This window comes from Pelobates fuscus, chromosome 5 (assembly GCF_036172605.1).
Source record: "Pelobates fuscus isolate aPelFus1 chromosome 5, aPelFus1.pri, whole genome shotgun sequence".
NCBI lineage: Eukaryota > Metazoa > Chordata > Amphibia > Anura > Pelobatidae > Pelobates > Pelobates fuscus.
Genome location: NC_086321.1, coordinates 261350830 through 261371668, shown reverse-complemented (window position 1 = coordinate 261371668; position 20839 = coordinate 261350830). Strand labels below are relative to the sequence as shown.

The 20839-nt window shown below is 41.2% G+C and overlaps 1 protein-coding gene across 1 annotated transcript in view; it reads left to right on the top strand.

Annotated features, from left to right (window-relative positions):
• MUSK (muscle associated receptor tyrosine kinase) overlaps positions 1–9616 on the top strand; it is a 200114-nt gene extending 190498 nt beyond the window's left edge. Inside the window, exons 16-17 of the mRNA XM_063455267.1 lie at positions 163–311; positions 7305–9616. Of these exons, the coding sequence (XP_063311337.1) occupies positions 163–311; positions 7305–7987 (832 nt within the window). The 3' untranslated portion in view covers positions 7988–9616. The remainder of the gene's footprint in view (positions 1–162; positions 312–7304) is intronic.
• Positions 9617–20839: the final 11223 nt, after the last annotated feature.

The following is a 20839-nucleotide window of genomic DNA, read 5'->3' as shown; positions in this document are numbered from 1 at the left end:
TATTCCTAAAACTGTAATGTTCCTTTAAATGGGGTATAAGGCAGGCAACTTGAAATGACAATGTACTGATATCTATATCTCTAGAACAGTGCTTATATTTGTAGATTCTGTTGGTAGTCTGGAAATGTCTCACGTTAATGAAATGTTCTTATTATTTAACAGAGCTCCAGGGCTACTACCATACGAACCATTCACCATGGTTGCAGTAAAGATGCTTAAAGAAGAAGCCTCAGCTGATATGCAGGCTGATTTCCAGAGGGAGGCAGCACTGATGGCGGAATTTGACCACGCGAATATTGTAAAGCTTCTAGGTATTAATATAATTCTTTATGTAGTAATGATGAACAGCTTAATACCTCCACATTATTTTAATTTATTTATTGGATATTTTATCGAGTATAATATACATGTTTTCTTATTTTCTGGTATAATCTGGCAGGCACATACAATGTCATACATTTAAACATATGGTTTTATTATCACACAGAACATACATTGAACGTACATTGGCTTAGAAATCTGACTAAAATCTTACTGTGCAGTAGTTATTCAGCATACTGTACAGACAAAATCAACTTTAAATGGATATTCGAAACATCAAAAACACTACAATGACCATGTTCCTGAAGTCTGACAATCATAAAAATCGCTGTGTCGAAGATATGGCAGCGTTCACATTTGTCAGTCAGAATGCTTCTAGTGACTGTTAATCAGTCACAAGATGCATTTTCCCATGAATACTTTAAATGGAAGTCTTCACATTGTGCATCACCTCGCAAATTGTAATGCTACCTAAAGCTGTGAATGCTTCTCATTGAGTAGCATCCTAGAAGCATCAAATTGGCAGATAGCAGTGGGTGGCATGCCTGCCCAGTTGGTCCTCATTGCTATTTATGAGAAGCACTGGAGTCATCCAGTAAGTTAAATTGAACTCAGAAAATGAGGATTGTCTGGTCATTGGAGATTGAATGATGTGAGATACAGGATAAGTAAAAATGTACGCTTTTAACTTACACCGTATGTCCATACTGACAATATTATCAATTCAATAGCTGTAAACATTTCTAAATTTGCCTAAATATTTTTTAATAATAATTATAAAATTATTACTAAAAAGAAACATGATCTCATAATTCCATTCTATTGCTAAAAAAAATTGTATTTGGTTTTTACTCCATTCCATTTTTCCACTTTTTATTATAATTATTATTATTGCCATTTATATAGCGCCGTAGCGCTTTACAATATTATGAGTGGGGGGATTTAACTATAAATAGTACAATTACCAGAAAACTTACAGGAACAATAGGTTGAAGAGTTCCCTGCTCAAACAAGCTTACAGTTTATAGGAGGTGGGGTATAAAACACATTAAGACAGGAAATATCAATCAAATAAGGTGGGAGTGAAGCAGAGCTGGAGGCAGGGATGGACTGACAGCTTTCTGGGCCCCCGGACAAAATTAGATCCAGGGCCCTTAGAAGACAAAATATTAAAGGAGCACTATAGTGCCAGGAAAAAAACTTGTTTTCCTGGCACTATAGGCTAATTAGGTCCCCCCCCCCCCCACCACCCTCTGGGCTGAAGGGCCGCGCGCGCATTCAAACCGCCCATAGGAAAGCATTACTCAATGCTTTCCTATGGACGTCCAGCGTCTTCTCACTGTGATTTTCACAGTGAGAATCGCAGAAGCTCCTCTAGCGGCTGTCAGTGAGACAGCCACTAGAGGCTGGATTAATCCTCAGTGAAACATAGCAGTTTCTCTGAAACTGCTATGTTTTCAGCTGCAGGGTTAAAACTAGAGGGACCTGGCACCCAGACCACTTCATTGAGCTGAAGTGGTCTGGGTGCCTATAGTGGTCCTTTAAGGACTAAGTAAATGTTAAAAATGATTTTAAAGTAAGTAGACAAGCCGTTTAAGAACAGTTTGACAACTTACCTGGGGTCTGCTGGGATATCAGACTGTAGTAGGGCATAGGAGCAGTGGTGTGTGTGAGTGGTGCAGTGTGTGTGAAAGGTACAGTGTGTGTGTGGGGGTGCAGTGAGTGAATGTGTAGGGCTTGTGGGGCAATGTGTGTATGGGGGGCTGTGTGTGTGTGTGTGTGGGGGGGGGGGCAGTGTATGTGTGTGTGGGGGGGGCGTGTATATATGGGTTGCCAGTGTATGTGTGTGGGGGTGCAGTGTGTGTATATATGGGTGGGCAGTGAGTGTGTGTGTGTGTATGGGTGGGCAGTGTATGTGGGGGGGGCAGTGTGTATATGGGTGGGCAGTGTATGTGTGGGGGGCAGTGTATGTGTGGGGGGGCAGTGTGTATATGGGGGGCAGTGTATGTGGGGGCAGTGTATGGGTGGGCAGTGTATGTCTATGGGGGGGCAGTGTATGTCTATGGGGCAGTGTATGTGTGGGGGGCAGTGTGTATATGGGGGAAGTGTGTATATGGGGGGGCAGTGTGTATATGGGGGGCAGTGTGTAAATGGGGGGCAGTGTATGTAGGGGGGCAGTGTATGTGGGGGAGCAGTGTATGTATGGGTGGGCAGTGTATATGGGTGGGCAGTGTGTATATGGGTGGGCAGTGTATGTGTATGGGGGCAGTGTATGTATGGGTGGGCAGTGTATGTGGGTGGGAGGGGGTGGGGGCAGTGTGTGTATGGGTGGGCAGTGTTTGTGGGGGCAATGTTTGTGGGGGGCAGTGTGTGTATGGGTGGGCAGTGTATGTGGGGGGCAGTGTATGTGGGGGCAGTGTATATATGGGGGCAGTGTATGTGTGGGGGGCAGTGTGTGTATGGGTGGACAGTGTTTGTGGGGGCAATGTTTGTGGGGGGGCAGTGTGTGTATGGGTGGGCAGTGTATGTGGGGGGCAGTGTATGTGGGGGCAGTGTATATATGGGGGCAGTGTATGTGTGGGGGGCAGTGTGTGTATGGGTGGGCAGTGTATGTGGGGGGCAGTGTTTGTAGGGGGCAGTGTGTGTATGGGTGGGCAGTGTATGTGGGGGCAGTGTGTGTATGGGTGGGCAGTGTATGTGGGGTGGCAGTGTATATATGGGGCAGTGTATGTGTGGGGGGCAGTGTGTATATGGGTGGGCAGTGTATGTGGGTGGGGTGGGGGCAGTGTGTGTGGGGGGCAGTGTATATTTGGGGGCAGTGTATGTGTGGGGGGGCAGTGTGTATATGGGGAGGGCAGTGTGTATATGGGTGTGCAGTGTATGTGGGTGGGGGGTGAGGGCAGTGTGTGTATGGGTGGGCAGTGTATGTGGGGGGCAGTGTATGTGGGGGGCAGTGTGTGTATGGGTGGGCAGTGTATGTGGGGGGGCAGTATGTGTATGGGTGGGCAGTGTATGTGGGGGGGCAGTGAGTGTATGGGTGGGCAGTGTATGTGGGGGGGCAGTGTATATATGGGGCAGTGTATGTGTGGGGGGCAGTGTGTATATGGGTGGGCAGTGTATGTGGGTGGGGGGGGCAGTGTGTGTATGTGTGGGCAGTGTATGTGGGGGGGCAGTATATATATGGGGGCAGTGTATGTGGGGGGGGCAGTGTGTTTATGGGTGGGGGCAGTGTGTGTATGGGCCTGCTTACCTGTACAATCTGATGTTTTCTCCCTCCATCTTCTTCCATCAGCAGTGGGGCAGACAGGCTCCTTCTCACCCTCCACCCATGCTGTCAGTGTTCTCCGTGTGAGAGGGAAGCAGGGGGTGATTTCACTTCCTGCCCTGCCTCCCATCCTCACACGGAGCACTAAGCACGGAGCAGGCAGAGAGAGAGGAGACCTGGTAGTGAGAGCAGGCATGCTGTCACTGGATTGGGGGGGTGGGGGGGGGGTTGTTTACATAGTGATGGGCTGCAGGGGCCCTTCGAGTCGTTATGGGCCCCCTGCAGCCTTTTAGTGGACTTGCTTTTGTTTAACTCCTTCTGCTGTGGAGATCTCTGATCTCCACAGCAGAAGCATGGCTGTGCTGCCGGGCCCCTGAGTGGCTCGGGCCCTCGGTCCATGACCGATTTGCCCGACCTGTCAGTCCGCCCCTGGCTGGAGGAGAGAGTAGAGTGCTGCCCTTTAGGAGAGAGCGAGAGAGAGAGACAGGTATGTAAGGAAGAGGTTACTCTGTGCGGCTATAAGCGTTACTAAAGAGATGGGTTTTGAGGCACTTCTTAAATGATTGAAGACTAGGGGAGAGTCTGATGGGGGTAGGCAGGCTATTCCATAGGAAGGTAACTGCCAGGGAGAAGTCCTGCAAGTGCAAGGTGGCTGTACGGGTGTGAGCAGCGGACAGGAGAAGGTCATGGACAGAGCGGAGGGACAGAGAAGGGGCATACCTATGGATCTGTGATGAGATATAAGAGGGGCTAGAATTGGTCAATGCTTTATAGGTATGGGTTAGCACTTTGAATTGACTCCTATAGGATACAGGAAGCCAATGTAAGGACTGACAGAGGGGTGAGGTGTGAGAGGACCGACTAGAGAGGAAAATCAGTCTGGCGGCGGTTATTCAATATAACAAATGTTTTACTGCACCTCATATATTAAGAAAGGAAAAAAGTATGAAATGTTGGCTGAAAAAGTGCTTATTAACTTGATTATATTCCATGTCAGTGAAGTCCAAGGACTATTTGCTTGTGGTGTTGAAGAAAAGTAAAATCACAATCAAATAATCACATAGCAACAGTAACTAACACTGTTACATAATCACATATTTAGCATTTTTTTTTCCTAAAACTAAAGCCTTGTTTAAGAAATCTCTCAGTTATTTATTATTTAGAACAATCTGTTCAGAATGCTTTATTTGACCCCACAGGGATTTGTGTTTCGGTGGTGATATAAATCATCTGTCTTTCTCCATTAGAATAATTACATGGAAGCATTGTTTAAAGAAAAACTATATTGTTAGGAATACAAGGTTGTATTCTGAACATTATAGTGCCCGCTGGTTCCCCCCTTTCCTCACGCCCCCTTCCCCTCCCCTCGATACCTAAAGGGTTAAAAAAACTTAAATCACTAACTTGATTCTAGCACCGAAGTCCCTCGGCTCTGTGTCATGCTCCACCTCCTCTGATGTCATCTGATGGGGGGACCTAATGCACATGGGCAGCATGCTTTAGACCTTCCTCATAGGAAAGCATTCCCTCAATTCTAGACATGCTCATGCAGAACGTGAGAATGTCCAGCATTGTGCCACAGAGTAAAACTCCAAGATACTCCAGGAAGCACCTCTAGTGGCTGTGTTTTACATTGCAGGAGTAATGTGGACAGAGACACTGCACCCAGACCATTGAGATGAAGAGGTCTGGGTGCCTATAGTGTCCCTTTAAATATTCTATATATTTTGTTCTAGGCCAATGGATTTATTAGTAATATAATTCTTATTAACTGCTTATCAAGTTAGCACAAGATACTAAAGTAAGAAAATGGCCAGATCTGTCCATGACCTCCCATTTCTATTTGAATAGTCAGTGTGAGAGAAATACTGTGCTATGATAAGCTATAGAACAATGTTGCCTCTAAGGTTAGTCCATCACACAAACAATACATATGGACTAATTATGAAATATTCATTATGTATGGTCACTTTAACCAACAATTATTTCTATGTAAACTGTGATTTTTTTTTAGTAGAAAAGTCCTATCTTTTGTGATAGTCACCTTAGAGGAAACACTTGTAAAGAACTATCCCATTTTAACAAATAATTTAAATTGACCCTATTTAAAAACTTAGACTATAAATAGACTCTTTACGGGACTATAATATCAATAAATGAAATTAAAACATGCAAACTAAGTTTTTCATGTAAACCTTTTTATTTGAAACTTTTTAAGAAATCGGGAAGGCTGGGTAACAAGCGGTCTCCCTCTTATACGTTGCTGCTTCAATGATGTGTTGAGATTGGAGTTGGGAGAAACTGCTAGCAACATCATACACATCTTCTAGTAGGTAAAAAAGAGAAGATATGAATAGAAAAGCCTGGAGGGGAAAGACTACACTAAGCTAGAAGACACCACAACATGAGGAACACACTAAGCTAAGAGACACGGAATGCTAGGAGAGACAAAAAGCATTGTGTACAGAAAACATGTAGTCACAGAAGCTGAATGATATAGTATACATATGGTATATCCACATTAAATTATATAGTAATGTGGATTCTTTTCTTTTATAAAGCTGAATAGTATGATCTCTATTCTGCAATCTCAGTAAGAAAGTTGGAGTGGGGGGCTGACAGATTTTTTTTTGTTAATTTTTGTCCTCCCTGGTTTCTTTGGCTTCCTACGCCAATGAAGTTATTTCATATGTTTTTAAAAGAGGTTGTAAATTCCCTTTATCATAGCCCTTAAAGAATGTGAGTGAAGTATTTGAACATTTGTTTTATGACAAGTGATGCCTTGGTTATCCGCATTTTTTTTCATATTGTGGTAGATGAAACAATTTTGAGGAACGCAGAACAATTTGTAAATTAGTGGTCACACAAGTGTTTAACATGAACCTGTCATTTACCTTATAATGATTTCACCACAAATCTAAAATGCATTTAATCATCTTAGCTATCAACACACCCTTTTGTTCAATTGAGGGCAGATGTCTTTGTAATCGCATTAATATTAGCCATAAAATATGCAGAGCAAACCAACAGCTGGGCAAACATTCCGAAGGAATTTAGACTTGAACTAGCAATATCTCCCAATAGGATATTATGTAAACTTTGCTTATTTCTAATACAAGGTTACCATTGGTTTAGTATTTTGCTATACTGTAAAATGTAAAATCATACAAATCCAAACATACATAAGCAGCTTGTACACCCAATAAACAGGTCGAGAGCACACCAATAAATGCCTATATTTAAGGGCCTGTGCCTCAGGTAAGGCTTCTGTTCATCAAACCTTTAAATAAAAATGAAATCCTCAGCACAGAGCAATATAAACTCCCGGTGTCTCTGTCAAACCATAAACAATATATATTGGTGTATCCATCACACAATTAATTAATCATATTTATGCTGCTGCTACTTTGGGCTCATAGCAGTATTGACACATAAATATGGCAGATTATGAACAAACTGAGGTTTATCATGTATGAAATGTCAAGTACAATTACATTTTACTTTGTTTTATTTTTCAAAAAAAAATTTCAGGCAGAATTTCAGTAACTTTTGTTAAAAAAATTAAAAAAATGTAATAAAACGTTTGATACCTTATTGAACATTGCATTTATGGAACCATTTTAAATTATATGATCCATAGTTGTGCGCACTATAAATCAATATATGCATCTTACTCATAAGTTGCAGTTATGCTAATACATGTGTGTTTATCTCCTAGGTGTTTGTGCTGTCGGGAAACCAATGTGTCTTCTTTTTGAATACATGGCTCATGGAGATTTAAATGAGTATTTACGGCATAGATCACCCCGTGCATTAAGTGCTTTGAGTCACAGCAGCCTTGCAGCAAAAGTGAGACTCTCTGACCTCAACCCTTCTCCTCTCTCCTTTATTGATCAACTCTATATCTCCCGCCAAGTCTCAGCTGGTATGGCCTATCTGTCAGAGCGTAAATTTGTCCACAGAGACTTGGCCACTAGGAATTGTTTGGTGGGTGAGGACATGGTGGTGAAAATAGCAGATTTTGGTCTTTCTAGAAACATATATTCAGCTGATTATTACAAAGCTAACGAGAATGATGCCATTCCAATTCGCTGGATGCCTCCAGAGTCTATCTTTTATAACCGGTATACAACAGAGTCAGATGTCTGGGCCTATGGAGTGGTCCTTTGGGAGATATTCTCCTATGGTATGCAACCATATTATGGCATGGCCCATGAGGAAGTCATCTACTATGTTAGAGATGGAAATGTTTTGTCCTGTCCTGAAAACTGTCCATTGGAGCTTTATAATCTAATGCGTCTCTGTTGGAGCAAGATGCCATCTGATAGGCCGAGTTTTGCCTGTATCCATCGCATTCTGGAGCGTATGTATGAAAGAAATGTTTCTGCTGCTCATGTTTGAAGGACTTTTCCCCCAATATTCAATACTCACTGACCGTTTCTTTCCAATGGAGTACCAGGGCCTCACTTCAATGTCCTGTACTGTAGAACAAAACCTTAAAGAATTGTCTGTATTTAAATGAGGTAAATGAATGCAGCAGAGTTTATGTTCTGCAAAGGATTTGGTATTTTCCTTAAAAAAATGGATAATCTGAAATGTGGTAAAACTTTAAGCCTTCTTTAAATATGCTTCAGGAGATGTATTAATTCCACTTTGAGTGACCTTCAAAAAGCATAAGCAGGTGCTGTGTATATGCGAAATGTTGTCACGTAGCTCTGCTAACCCTGCAAATATACTGAAACCTTGAATTAGGACTGTTCAGCAGTGAGAATTAAATTCCATTCAGTGAATAAGTAATTAAAACTGTCTTTTATTATACAAACAGCCATCCACTATTTTGATGTTTCTGAAGGTTTGGACAGACCATTTTTTTATTATTACTTGTCACAGAGTCAGATCAAGCTTTATTATCCCATTCATTCCTTTTATCTGATAATGAAGGCATAACAAAATGCCTATTTGTACGTATTGTAGAATCCATAATTAGATGTTAAGACAGTAGCAAAATACCACAAATGTCATCATTTTTAATCTAAACTAAATATTATTAATCCACATATGTGCACTTTTTTTAGATAGGCTTCAATTCATTATCATTGAGAAGTCTTAAAGGCACAGCACTCTCACTCTCACACCTTTCAAGCTAACTATACCTTTAATACCCTGGCACTTATATCACCTATTCTCTTCATAAACCATGATATAAACCATTATGTTATGTTCTGAAACAAAATCTTTTTCAAAATGTTGTTTTAGAGAGTATCACTTGTCAAGCTTTCTTGATAAAATTATTTTAGATATATAATTTACACTTAAAACCATTTCCCCTCGACTGTCCCACAGGGTGGGACATTTTAATTTTCTAATTCCGATCGTATGCCCCACCTGGTGGGACATATGAGTAGCATACAAGTTTGACGATCGTATGGCTCAACCAGAGGGACTTAATGTTATCGGATAAAGGCGACTTGAAAAAAAACGCACCCACAAAGTGATTTCTATAAATAAATTTGGCAAATTTGGTGAACGACACTGAAATTTTATCCGAGTGGAAAGATGCCTTCAACATATGTGTGCAGGTGCAAATTTAAAAAAAAACTTTACATGTAGAAAGCCTGTTTAGCCATTATTTTTACCCCATTGTTTCTGCAAATACTTTTTTAGGAGGCATATCTTACCGAGGACTATAAAATCTAAATTTTCATGTATGTGCTAAAATAAAGGAACGCAGAAAGAGATACAATTAAAAGAAGAGTATACACTCCCTTTAGAACTGTAAAATGGGTTTAGATAATATGCCTTTTATTGCATCATAATCCACCATTTATGTGTCGATATTGCTGCAAACTCAAAATATTCCAGTGGATTACCAGTATTTGTGATTCATTTATTTAATCATTAAACTCTAAGTTATGATATTATTTCACTAAATAGTTATCACCAATTTTGCTCATTTTCATAATTATAAATGGCTTAAAATGTCTGTGCAATAAACTGATCTATGTTTTTTCTTTTCCATATGTATTTGTATTTGAGATCGATATGAATTTTCCTCTTATAAATATGTTTTATTAATAAATATGTGTTCTTTAATTAGGTCTGTGTCTCCATTTGTGTCCGATTAGCATTTTTCTACTTGCAAAGTAATGAAAACATTAGTGAGTACAAACTCACGAAACATGTAGGAGCAGAACGATCACCGACTTGTTCTCTTACTGTTCCAAGTGAACTCCGTCCCGAGACTCTGCATACGGCAAGCACGCAGCCCTTCCACCCCCGGGACTGTTATTTGTTGAAGTTGTAACGGCTGTGTATACCGTTCACTATTTAATTTGTTGCTATACAGACCGAACGACTGCTTTTATCACTCTAATCACCTACTGAGTTTTTACACAGCAGCACAAACTCTAGGACCCAAACTCTAGGACCCAAACTCTAGGTCCCAAACTCTAGGACCATATCCTCTGTGAATTATGTCTTGCGAGTACATTATGTAGGGGGATGGGCCATTTATCTACATTTTGTATTTTTTATTATTATATTTTGATTTTTTTTCTCTTCTCTCCTTAATGATTTTATAGGTTTTTATTTTTTTTCTTCTGTGTATAAAATTTTAATACTTAATAAATTGCCAATATTGCACCATTGAAGCCTTGCCTCGTTGCGCTTTTTAGGCTTCTCGACTATAATGAAAACGTTACTTTTGCAATGGATTATTAATTTATTGCACATATTCCCTGTCTCTAGATGTTACTTATTTAAAATGCAAACATGTATAGTTTGCAAGTTTAGAAAAACACCCCACGAATCCAGCCTGCAGCCTGAACGGATGTGGAAAGTTTAAATAACTACACAACTGGTAAGATCTCAGACTGTCAAAGAGTTAATCCCAAAGCATGGACAAGTTATCAACGCAGAATTTCTCCTTCGGTGCAGCCTTAAACCCTGCACAACTTGCAGTCGTTTAGTGCCCAGTTCCTCCACTTACAGGCCAGTTGCTAGTCGGGTGAGATGTGAGACTGCCCTGAAGGAGATAGCATGGATAGCTCTGCCATGCTACAGTAGGCAAAATAAAATATCATAAAGACTTGCTTTTGTAATACATTATGAGTTAGCAATGCAAAAAAATAGATTCTCAATAAGTCTCCTAGGCCCACCCACCCAGAGCAAATCCCATATTCTTAGCATCAGAAATTATGAGAGTTACGTCCTTCTCACTAATTCAAATGCAAAAGTGTGCACCAAAACTCATGGCTATGTCCATCCTTACAAGAACAGTGTGGTGGAAAGAATTGGTAATGGTGCTTGGAGTCTGTATGTGTAGCATTTAATTTTGACCCTCAGTTTGACTCCAAGCAACATTGATGATGCGGAAGATAAACAAAACACATAAGGGAACATCTGTGTGCAGACCAGATAAATAACCCAAAGAATTTCCCACATGGCCACCTTCACCTACTGTTCCATCCTAAAGAACTCTGTTGGTAACCCTAAACCTCTATAAATAAAAGCTAGGAAACTAGGCTACTTTAGGATGGGAACACTCTGGTGCCAAATATCTTAACTATTAAGATATTTTGTAAGCAAATTTATATTTATATTATTATTATTGGTATTTATATAGCACAAACTTCTTCCGCAGCTCTTCACAATAGTAATGAGACAATTATAAAATGTTACAGGAACAATAGGTAGATGAGGGCTGTGCTCAGACGAGTTTGCAGTCTAGAGCAGTGGAGTATAAATATCCAATAGGAAGGGCATCAAGGGGGAAAGCAAACAACAAAGTGGAAAAATAGCAGAATTGGAGGTTCTAATATTCTTATTTTATTGTGCAATAAAATAAAATAAAAAGTATACTTACAATGATAGATACATAGATAGATCCACAATCTACTACACACTTATTGACTGCAGAAATACAGTGCACATCTGCCATTTAAATGTCCCTGTAACTGTGAACTGACAGAAGCACTCAGTATTAAACAAATGAAAAAGGTAACAGGCTGTGCGAATACAAATGTTGACTAATTAAGTGTATGAACACAAAAATCAATTTAAAATAGCTTAAGTAAGAATAAAAGTCCAGAAGAGAAAGTCCTTATGGTACTAATAAAAAACCTGGTGGAAATAGTATTCATGGACTGGGGATTGTTCCGCTCAAAGCCTTATCTAAGAGATGATTGGAGGCTCTCTGCTTTATAGTGTACACTTACCATTACATTATCTAGGACACTGTATATATTGGGTTACACTAACCTGATCATTTATTCAGCAAGGAGGACAACAGATTGGTCTCTAAGAATACTATTTCCAGCGGGTTTTATTTTAATACCAACCATTAACTTGTACTAGAATGATGCAAGGACCCAGGAGTTTTTTTAAGTGAAAGAAGTCAAATATTCTGTGATGGCCAAGTCAATCGCCTTATCCCAACCTGTACGAGCATGCATTTCACTTACTTTTTTTTTCTGTGCCAGGAGAACAAACGGGCTTGCAGAGCCACAACAGCAATGTCAAACAGGACTGTAGCGGATCACCTGGCACCCCGACTTGGTACCTCCGTTAATGGATGCTCCTAGTGCTTCCTGAGGACTCCAAGCACTCTGGCAGACACCATAATCACCGAATCCGAGAAACCTTTAAATTCTCCCAAGCGTATGAATGCTGTAGACCATTGAATAGGAACCATACGAATAGGCTTGTACTCCTAGCAGTCAACTGGAACAGCATACAATAAATCCTTCCCCCAATAATGAGACGACACATCACTTTGAGGGTAAAACAGGAACTCTGGACTGGCTCATCCAGCCCGGCTTTTATTACAATAATACACATACAGTCCACACCCAGGGGGAGGCATAAAATATCCAATCACATACATGGTTCAGCCCACACATCCCCTCCCCTCAGATAACATTAAACCCAATTATCCGGTACACCTTTTCAGCCAAGTTCTGGATGTACCCCAAAACCCGGGGGTACACCTTTAAATCCAGCATCGCTGGATAGCCCTTATTCAGGGGGACAACATATTCAAAATTCAAGTCATTCGGATGAACGGTTCGTGAGATATGGGGTTCCAAAGATTTGACCGACCGCATGGGTAAAGTATCCGAAAACAGTTCCATGCATTTTGGCCCTGCGGTCGGTCACAAACAAGGGAATGAAAACAGACGAATTGCCTGTGTTATAGAGCCTGGAGAGGGTTTGAATGAATTCCCTTGTTTGTGGGGTTCTTTCTACCGAACGGCGGGTCATTCGGTAGTTTCTATACGAATTTCTGGAAGTATGGAGGTCTCAGCGGTGTTTGCCTAGTCAAGTGTCCGATTTTAGTTCCAGACACTCGACGGCAAAACACCGCTGTTCGGTAGTTTAAGATGGCCGCCGCCACGTGTTTGTTTCCCGAATGGCGGCCACCCAGAGGACAAAGCATACATTACACTGATTGCCAATTACCCATTTGCAACATTGTTGCAAACTGTAATTGGAGGCACACTTATTCCTGGGTGGTCTGGTTGTTCGGTAGTTTCACTCAATATAATGAATGGAGTGATTCTACCGAACAATCAGATGAATGCTGCATATATATCCCAGGTTAAACTTAACACACAAATACACATATAATATTACAGGCAGTACACTAGAATATGTATCACAGTCTTAAAGGGACAGTAGTCCCAAAAGTCCCAATATGTCCATAGATGCTGTTAAAAGGGCCAGTAGCAGCAATATACAGTACAATATGCCCCAAATAACCCTGGGGCCATAGTCAGCTGGTAGGAGGCTAGCAAACAGGCTTCTCCAGGGCCCAGTGGCGAGGTTGGTTTCGCCACAAGGACCATCAACATTTTGTAATTTGAAAAGAGAAATAAGCTAGTTAGGCAGACACAGTTATACTTTTGATTAAATACATTTGATTAAATAGGCTTGAGCAGCGGTTCCCAAACTGTGTGCCGCGGCGCCCTGGGGTGCTGCGACGTGCACACAGGGGTGTCGCGGAATGTTTCCCCAGTGTTATGATTATAGTACCAGGGAAACATTACTGCTGAACAGGGGCCCAGCCAGGTGCCGCAGTCCTTGAAGACCGCTACCAGACCCCTGTAATGTCAGCTGGCTGGGAGGACAGCCTGTCACTTCCTCCCAGCGTCATGCAGAGAGACTGCGCGGGAGGGAGAGGAGCATGAAAAGCTTCAGACCCTTTACTCCCACAGCAGCAGCAGGACTCCAAGTCACCCTCCTGGCACATAAGGTAAGCTGAAAGGAGGGTGGCTGGAGATAAAAAAAAAACCTTGTATGTGTGTGAGTGTGTGTATGAGTTTGTGTGTGTGTGTGAGTTTGTGTGTGTGTGTATGAGTTTGTGTGTGTGTGTGTGTGTGTGTGTATGAGTTTGTGTATATGTGTGTGTGAGTGTGTGTATGTGTATGAGTGTGTGTGTGTGTCAGGGTGTGCGTGTGTGTGTGTGTGTGTGTGTGTAAATATACATATATATATATATATATATGTCAGTGTGCTTCTGTGTGTCAGGGTGTGTGTTTTTATGTCAGTGTGTGTATCTGTGTCATGGTGTGGACATGTATCAATGTTTGTGTGCGTCAGGGTGCATGTGTGTATATGTCGGTGTGTATCTATGTGTGTGTATGTGTCTGTGTGTATCTATATGTGTGTATGTGTCAGTATCTATATGAATTTGTGTGTATGTGTAGGTGTATTTATATGCATCTGTGTGTTAATGTGCAGGAATATCTGTGTAAGTATGTATGTATGTGGTAGTGTATGTATATACATCTAAGCAGTCAAACACCAGCACAACATACAAGCAAACTCCTGCGATCTAACTCAGATATTACATACACACACCCCTGCATTCAAACTAAAAAGAATATATACAAATACACTCCTTCAATCAAACACAAATACATCACACAAATGTACATCCGCATTTAAAAGTGAACATTACATTCAGATACACCCCCGCAATCAGTGGAGTACACACAATCCATGGGGCCCTGGTGCAAAACAGCTCCGTGGGCCCCCCCTCCACCTCTCTCCCCTTCCCTCCCCTCTCTCCCCCATCCGTGGGCCCCCCGACACATACATAGACACAAACACATACACACATACATACACACATGCATACAGACACACACAGACACATACATACACACACACATACAGAGACACACACATACAGAGACACACACATACAGGCACACATACAGAGACACACACATAGAGACACAGACACATATATACAGACACACACACACACATTCAGAGACACACACATACAGAGACACAGACACACACACATACAGAGACACAGATACATACAGACACACACACAAAACAGAGACACACACATACATACACATACATACAGAGACACACACATACACAAAATTATTCCTACCTTTTGTTACTTTCCCTGGGATCCAGTGGGGGCTCAGCCTGATGGGAGTCAGAGTTCCCACTCTGACTCCCTCTTCCTTCCTGCTTCCTCCTGCGCGGGCTGATAGCTGGGAGGAGTGACCGGGGAGTCACTTCCTCCCAGCAGTGATGTCATCACAGGGGGCCCGGTCGCGCTGTTAAAGCGCCCAGCGCAGGCCGGGTCCCCTCACAATCCATATCCATCAGTTGGCCCTGACAGCATGGGCCACCTGATGGACCCCTTAACATGCGGCCCTGGCGGTTTGCCGCAAAATGTGGCAGCTGGTACCGGTCGCGGGGGCCCGCAGGGTGGCCGAGCCCCCTGGAGTGACGGGCCCGGTCGCAGCTGCGACCCCTGCGACTGCGGTATGTACGCCGCTGCCTGCAATCAAACGCAAACATTATAGAAAAACACACCGCTGTATTACAATACAATAACTATATACAAGCACCCCTTCAAACACCAACACTGTACATTACACTATAGCACCAGTAAATGCCACAGAGCTGTATAGATATACAACATAGAAATTTTCACTTGGGGTGCCTTGGAAAAATACTGAAATATTAAGGGCGCCTTGAACCTAAAAAGTTTGGGAACCACTGGGCTAGAGATATGAGATCTTAAGCTGAAGCATGATAGGCACTCTAATTTACATTGCCGAAAAAAACTGTGCTGGCATATTAACACCGTCAGGCCAATCGACTTTCAGGCATTTGTCTAGGCTGAACTGCGATGCTATGTGAATAATAAGGGTCAATGTACAATAGTAGCAGACTATGCAGACATGACTGGGTGATTAGCTAAGATAGAGTTACAGATTGATTGCCAAAATGTTAGACAGTAAAACAGTGCCCGAGTTAAAGGAAAACAAAATGAAAACATCATAAAATATAGCATGATACCAACTGATTAAACTTCAACTATATGTATTCCTAAACCTAAAGTGTTAAAAACACTATATATCCCCACTCCCCACCCCCGCTTTCCCTAGCCCCCTTAAATATATATTTATTTCAGTCTGCAGCTGCTGCCTCTACCCCTGATCTGCCTCCTTGGCTGACATCATCATAAGTGGTGATCTCAGCTAATCGCAATGCTTTCCCATAGGATTGGCTGAGATTCACACAGGCCAAACAGCCCTGATCAATCAGCATCTCCTCATAGAGAATCAATTTATCTCCTCATATAGAATCAATTTATCTCTGTGAGGAAAGACCAGTGTCTTCGTGCAGATGGTGGAGACATTACATTTCAGTGCTGTACATTGTGCAGCACTGCCCAAGAAAGCACCTCTTGTAGCCATATGAGGACTGGCTAGTGAAGGTATCCATAGGCTGTTATGTAAACACTGCATTTTCTCTGAAAATACAGTGTTTACTGCAAAAAGCCTGAAGAGACTTATTATACTCAAGAGAACAAAAACAATTTTACAATTTTTAGTCAGTTATTTCTCGAGATGGTTATATTTTCACAAGGCCTTAGTTCTTTGACATATAATTCATTGGAACTACTATAAGTGGTAATGGCCAATTAATTTATAATTTGATTAAATTTACAGGGGAGTTAGATACCATTGGACTCAAAGTGTACTCTTTGAATAAAGTGTCTGGTTATTAGACAGGTGCCAACAAAAAGGTAAGAGGGAGGGATAGGAGAGGAAGAGTGAGGAGTATGATAAAGTTAGAACCTGGACCAATAGCACCCACTCTTCAAACTACAGTTAAAATCAGAGTGTACTTCTTAGTTCTTGAGAATTTAAACCTCAAAATGTGAACCATTTTCAGAGAGTTCCTCATCCTAAGACTGGATGACTAATGCCCAGATACCCATGACTAGTCTTTACCTTCCAATTCATGCTGAAATGATAAAAAATAGCGGCAGACTATTGGATTTGCTTCTTTATTTAGTAAACTGACAGTACAAATCTCCCAGAAAGATAACTGAGTAGCCAAAAGGTAGCTTCACATTTGTTGTAGAACTATAATCGCCCATGATGATTTGTCCATCTTACATCAAGGCAATCTGTATTTTTTATAAGAGCTAGGGATCTGTCCATTGAGCATCTTAATGGTTCTAAAGGTTCTGCTAAGTAGATTTCGCTAAATCATTGCCCCACCACTGTTTTCATTAAGAGCAGTGAATGATACAATGCTACATGAATGATACAATGTTTCTGGAAATCCCAGTCGTACGCGTTACAGAGCCATTCCAGCCATGCTAATATTGTATCATATCATATAGCATAACTATATTAGTTGTGTTTTCAGGTTGGCCTAAAATGTGAAATTTACTATCTATTTCTTCTAAAAACCCTGAATAATCCTAATAATAACTAGAAAAGCTACAATTGCTAGGGGAATTGTGTGAAGTGTTCTTGCCTCCACCAGTAGTCTACAACTGGAGTGGGCGGAGTAACTGTTATTATTTATTTATACAGCACATTTAATTGCAACGTTGTTGCCCAAAGTGCTTCACAGTTATATTAAAACATACATTTATAAAAACATTAGCAGGTGTACAAAAGGCCCTGTCTATGACATCGTATTTTAAAAAACTATACATCCTACAGCAAAGAGCTTTATATTGTGAGAATCACAAGACCTAGACCTACATTTTGATGCATAGTATGTCTCTGAAGTATTAAAAATGTAGGCACAGTTGCAGTTTCAAATTTGAAACTTTGAGCTTTGTAGAGTGGAGTTTCAATGAATGTCAATGGACAGCGTGAGTTGCAAACAAATGGTCATATTGTGAAAACGATCAGGACTATGGCTTAGCCGTGGACATTTTTAGTGGCAGCAGGGATAGCTGAACATTTTGATATAAGATTTGTGTAGGTGGGCTTGAAAATGAGGGAGTGGTGGCAGTTTAGAAATCATGTCCTGATTTTTCAGCTTTTGCCAGCTCCCACTCTAGCTTTGCCATTCATTCCTACAGGACCAATTTCGCCACAAGAACGACGATATTCCGTGAACCATTCGGCGAAACGTTCCACAAAGTAATAGCACACCAATCGGGAACAATCCGCACGTTTTGGTATATTTCTGTCTATGTAGTGTAAAAACTGTGGGAGGAGTTAGGGTGGTAAATTTGGCTATAAAAAGAATAATAATATATATGTGAGATAACATTAAGTGGTCTTGCTATGCAATAATAATCCTTAAAAGCTTAAGCCATGCAAGAGAACAGCAACTGGAATTTACTTTGAGGGAATTATTTCATTTCATCTTTTCATTTGTTAACAGTTTCACTGGCACACATTTTTTAAGAAGGCATTTAGAAGCACTGATGGTTTACAGTAGTGCTGATTTACGATAGAAATGTCACACTTTGAAAGGACCGTATTGTTTTTAGACAATCAGTTAATGTATTCTACTGATATGTACATTACATGGGGCATTGGAATGTATCATATTTTGTTGCAGGAGCTGGAATCACAACTGCACAGTCAAATGAGTTGTAAAGCTAGTGAGGCCCACTGACCCCGTTTCTTCCAAATACATAAGCAGAATCGCTCACACTTAATCACTCGTGCCTATTTGACTTTCAATTCAGATGTTTTTTGCATTAACTCAGTGGACAGAGGTTTGGATTTTATGCTCAGGCAGGGGGAAAGAAAAAGGATTCAGTTTTCAAAAATATAGCCAAATATGCTTGCAATCACTGAAAACCGTACTGGTTTTATAGCCTCGCTTGGTATGAGTTATTGCTGGAGAACTTGATGATTCATCACCAGATGGTAAAAGTTATTGGATAAGGACAACAATTTATGTTTTACTTGTTTCATGCTGTGTGTATTAGATGCATTAAAAAAGTGGAGAAGGCACATAGTTATTTATTGTTACCATAATTAACCAAATTGTATTTTAAAGGTGATTAAAGGGACACTGTAGGCACCCAGACCACTTCAGCTAATTGAAGTAGTCTAGGTGCTGTGACCCTTTTGCACCTAGTGCTGCAATCAGAGAACTGCAGTGTTTACATTGCAGCTTTAAGTCTGCCCTCTGTGGATGTCTAACAGACAGCCACTAGAGAGCTTCCGGAATCCAAACGGACTTTTGGTCAATTATCTAATGCTGGATTTCCTCACGGACCTCCAGTGTCAGATTTTCCCCACAGGAAAGCATTGAATGATGCTTTCCTATGGGGAGTTCTAATGCGCCATTGCCACACATGCACATAAGGTCTCCCCCGCCGGCTGACGTCATGGGCGGAGCATGACCCAGCGCCGATGTCCCTGGATTTGGCGCTGGATTCAGGTAAGTGGCTGAACAGGTTTTAACCCCTTTAGCCTCATGGGAGGGGGGGCGTGAGAAACAAACCAGTTTCCCTGGCACTATAGGATCCCTTTAAGTTCTTCCTACCTAAACAAATCATTATATTTATGAGTTACACTATTTGGCCTAGATTTTTGGAGGAATTGTAAAGACTGCTACCCTTGGACAGTTTCCTATAGAAAGCATGGTGTGAGGTAAAGTTTTAATATTACTACTGCAAAGTTAGCCTTTTGTTATTTATTAACAAAAATGTGAAACTTATATACATATGAAAATAAGTGCTTTGTGTTGTCAGGAAATGCAAGCATTTCAAATTTGCCATAGTAGTCACCATATACTTACCATAGTTTTGTTGTGAAATTAAACACTTCCATGAATGACAGTGAGCTTGCTCCAGTGGTATAATAGTGATTATCACAAGGGTTGCTCTGCACCTCTTGCGCTCCTTCAGATGGTTTAGTGCAAGAGTAAGCAATAGAACAGGAAAAGAAGGTACAGTGCTTGAAGTGTCCTTTAGGGAATGTATGCAATGACAAAAAAGAAAAAACAAAAAGGACTGATAGTGTAGTAAGTTAAAAACTTTTTGACTGAGTAAGAAAAAGAAAAATTGTACACTCACACTTTCAGGGAGCTTAAATACAGCTCTGGCTTGTACGTCTGGGCAGAATTATCCCCGCATATGGATCTATTGTGGTAGTGATTCTTCAAGTTTTCCTTACAGCGATGGGTATCCTCATAAAAAGTAAAAGACAAAATAAAAGTATATAGTGTAGTATGTAGAGCTGATAAACTGGGGTAGGTATGTAGATAGGTGTACACTCACATATTATGGAGCCTAACTATTGGCTCCAAAAGTAATGCGTGAAGTGGTATGATCCCCACTCTAGGATATTGTTGATGTGAATATTTTTCTGTGTATATATAAAAAAGAAATAAAAAGCCACAATAGTGCGTACCATAAAAAAGAGTGTAAAGCACAGTAAAAGTAATACCTACTCACATGCTTCAGAGCAAAAGGAGGTTTGCTCAATCAAATTGACTTGGGTGGTATTATCCCCAAGAGTAAGCAATGTTTGGCACTCCAGATGCAGTGTACTACATCTGCCACAATGCTTTGCTCGCATCATTGTTGGAAGAGCATTATGGGAGATATAGTCTACAACCTCTAGAATGCCAACGGCTGTCTACCACTGGCTTAGTGCAAGAAATCCCATAGGGTGTAAAGGATGGTACAAACTTATTTTTCTCTTGTTACAATAACAAGTTTGAGTATGGTTGGTATGAATGCACTGCACACCATACTATGCATGATGCCACATGAAATTCCACTGAGTTTTCAATGAGAAAGTGCCTCCATTCAGGGACATTTTAGCAGCGACGCAAACAAGAAATTTGCCTTGGGCGGCATTTTCCAGGGGGCGGCAAAAAAGCCGCCCCCAAATGCCCAGGGCAAATGTCTTGTTAGCCTTGTAGCTAAATGACATGCAAGGCGGGCTGCTGGGAGGGCGGCATTGGCGGGCGGGCAGCTGGCGAGGGAGCACT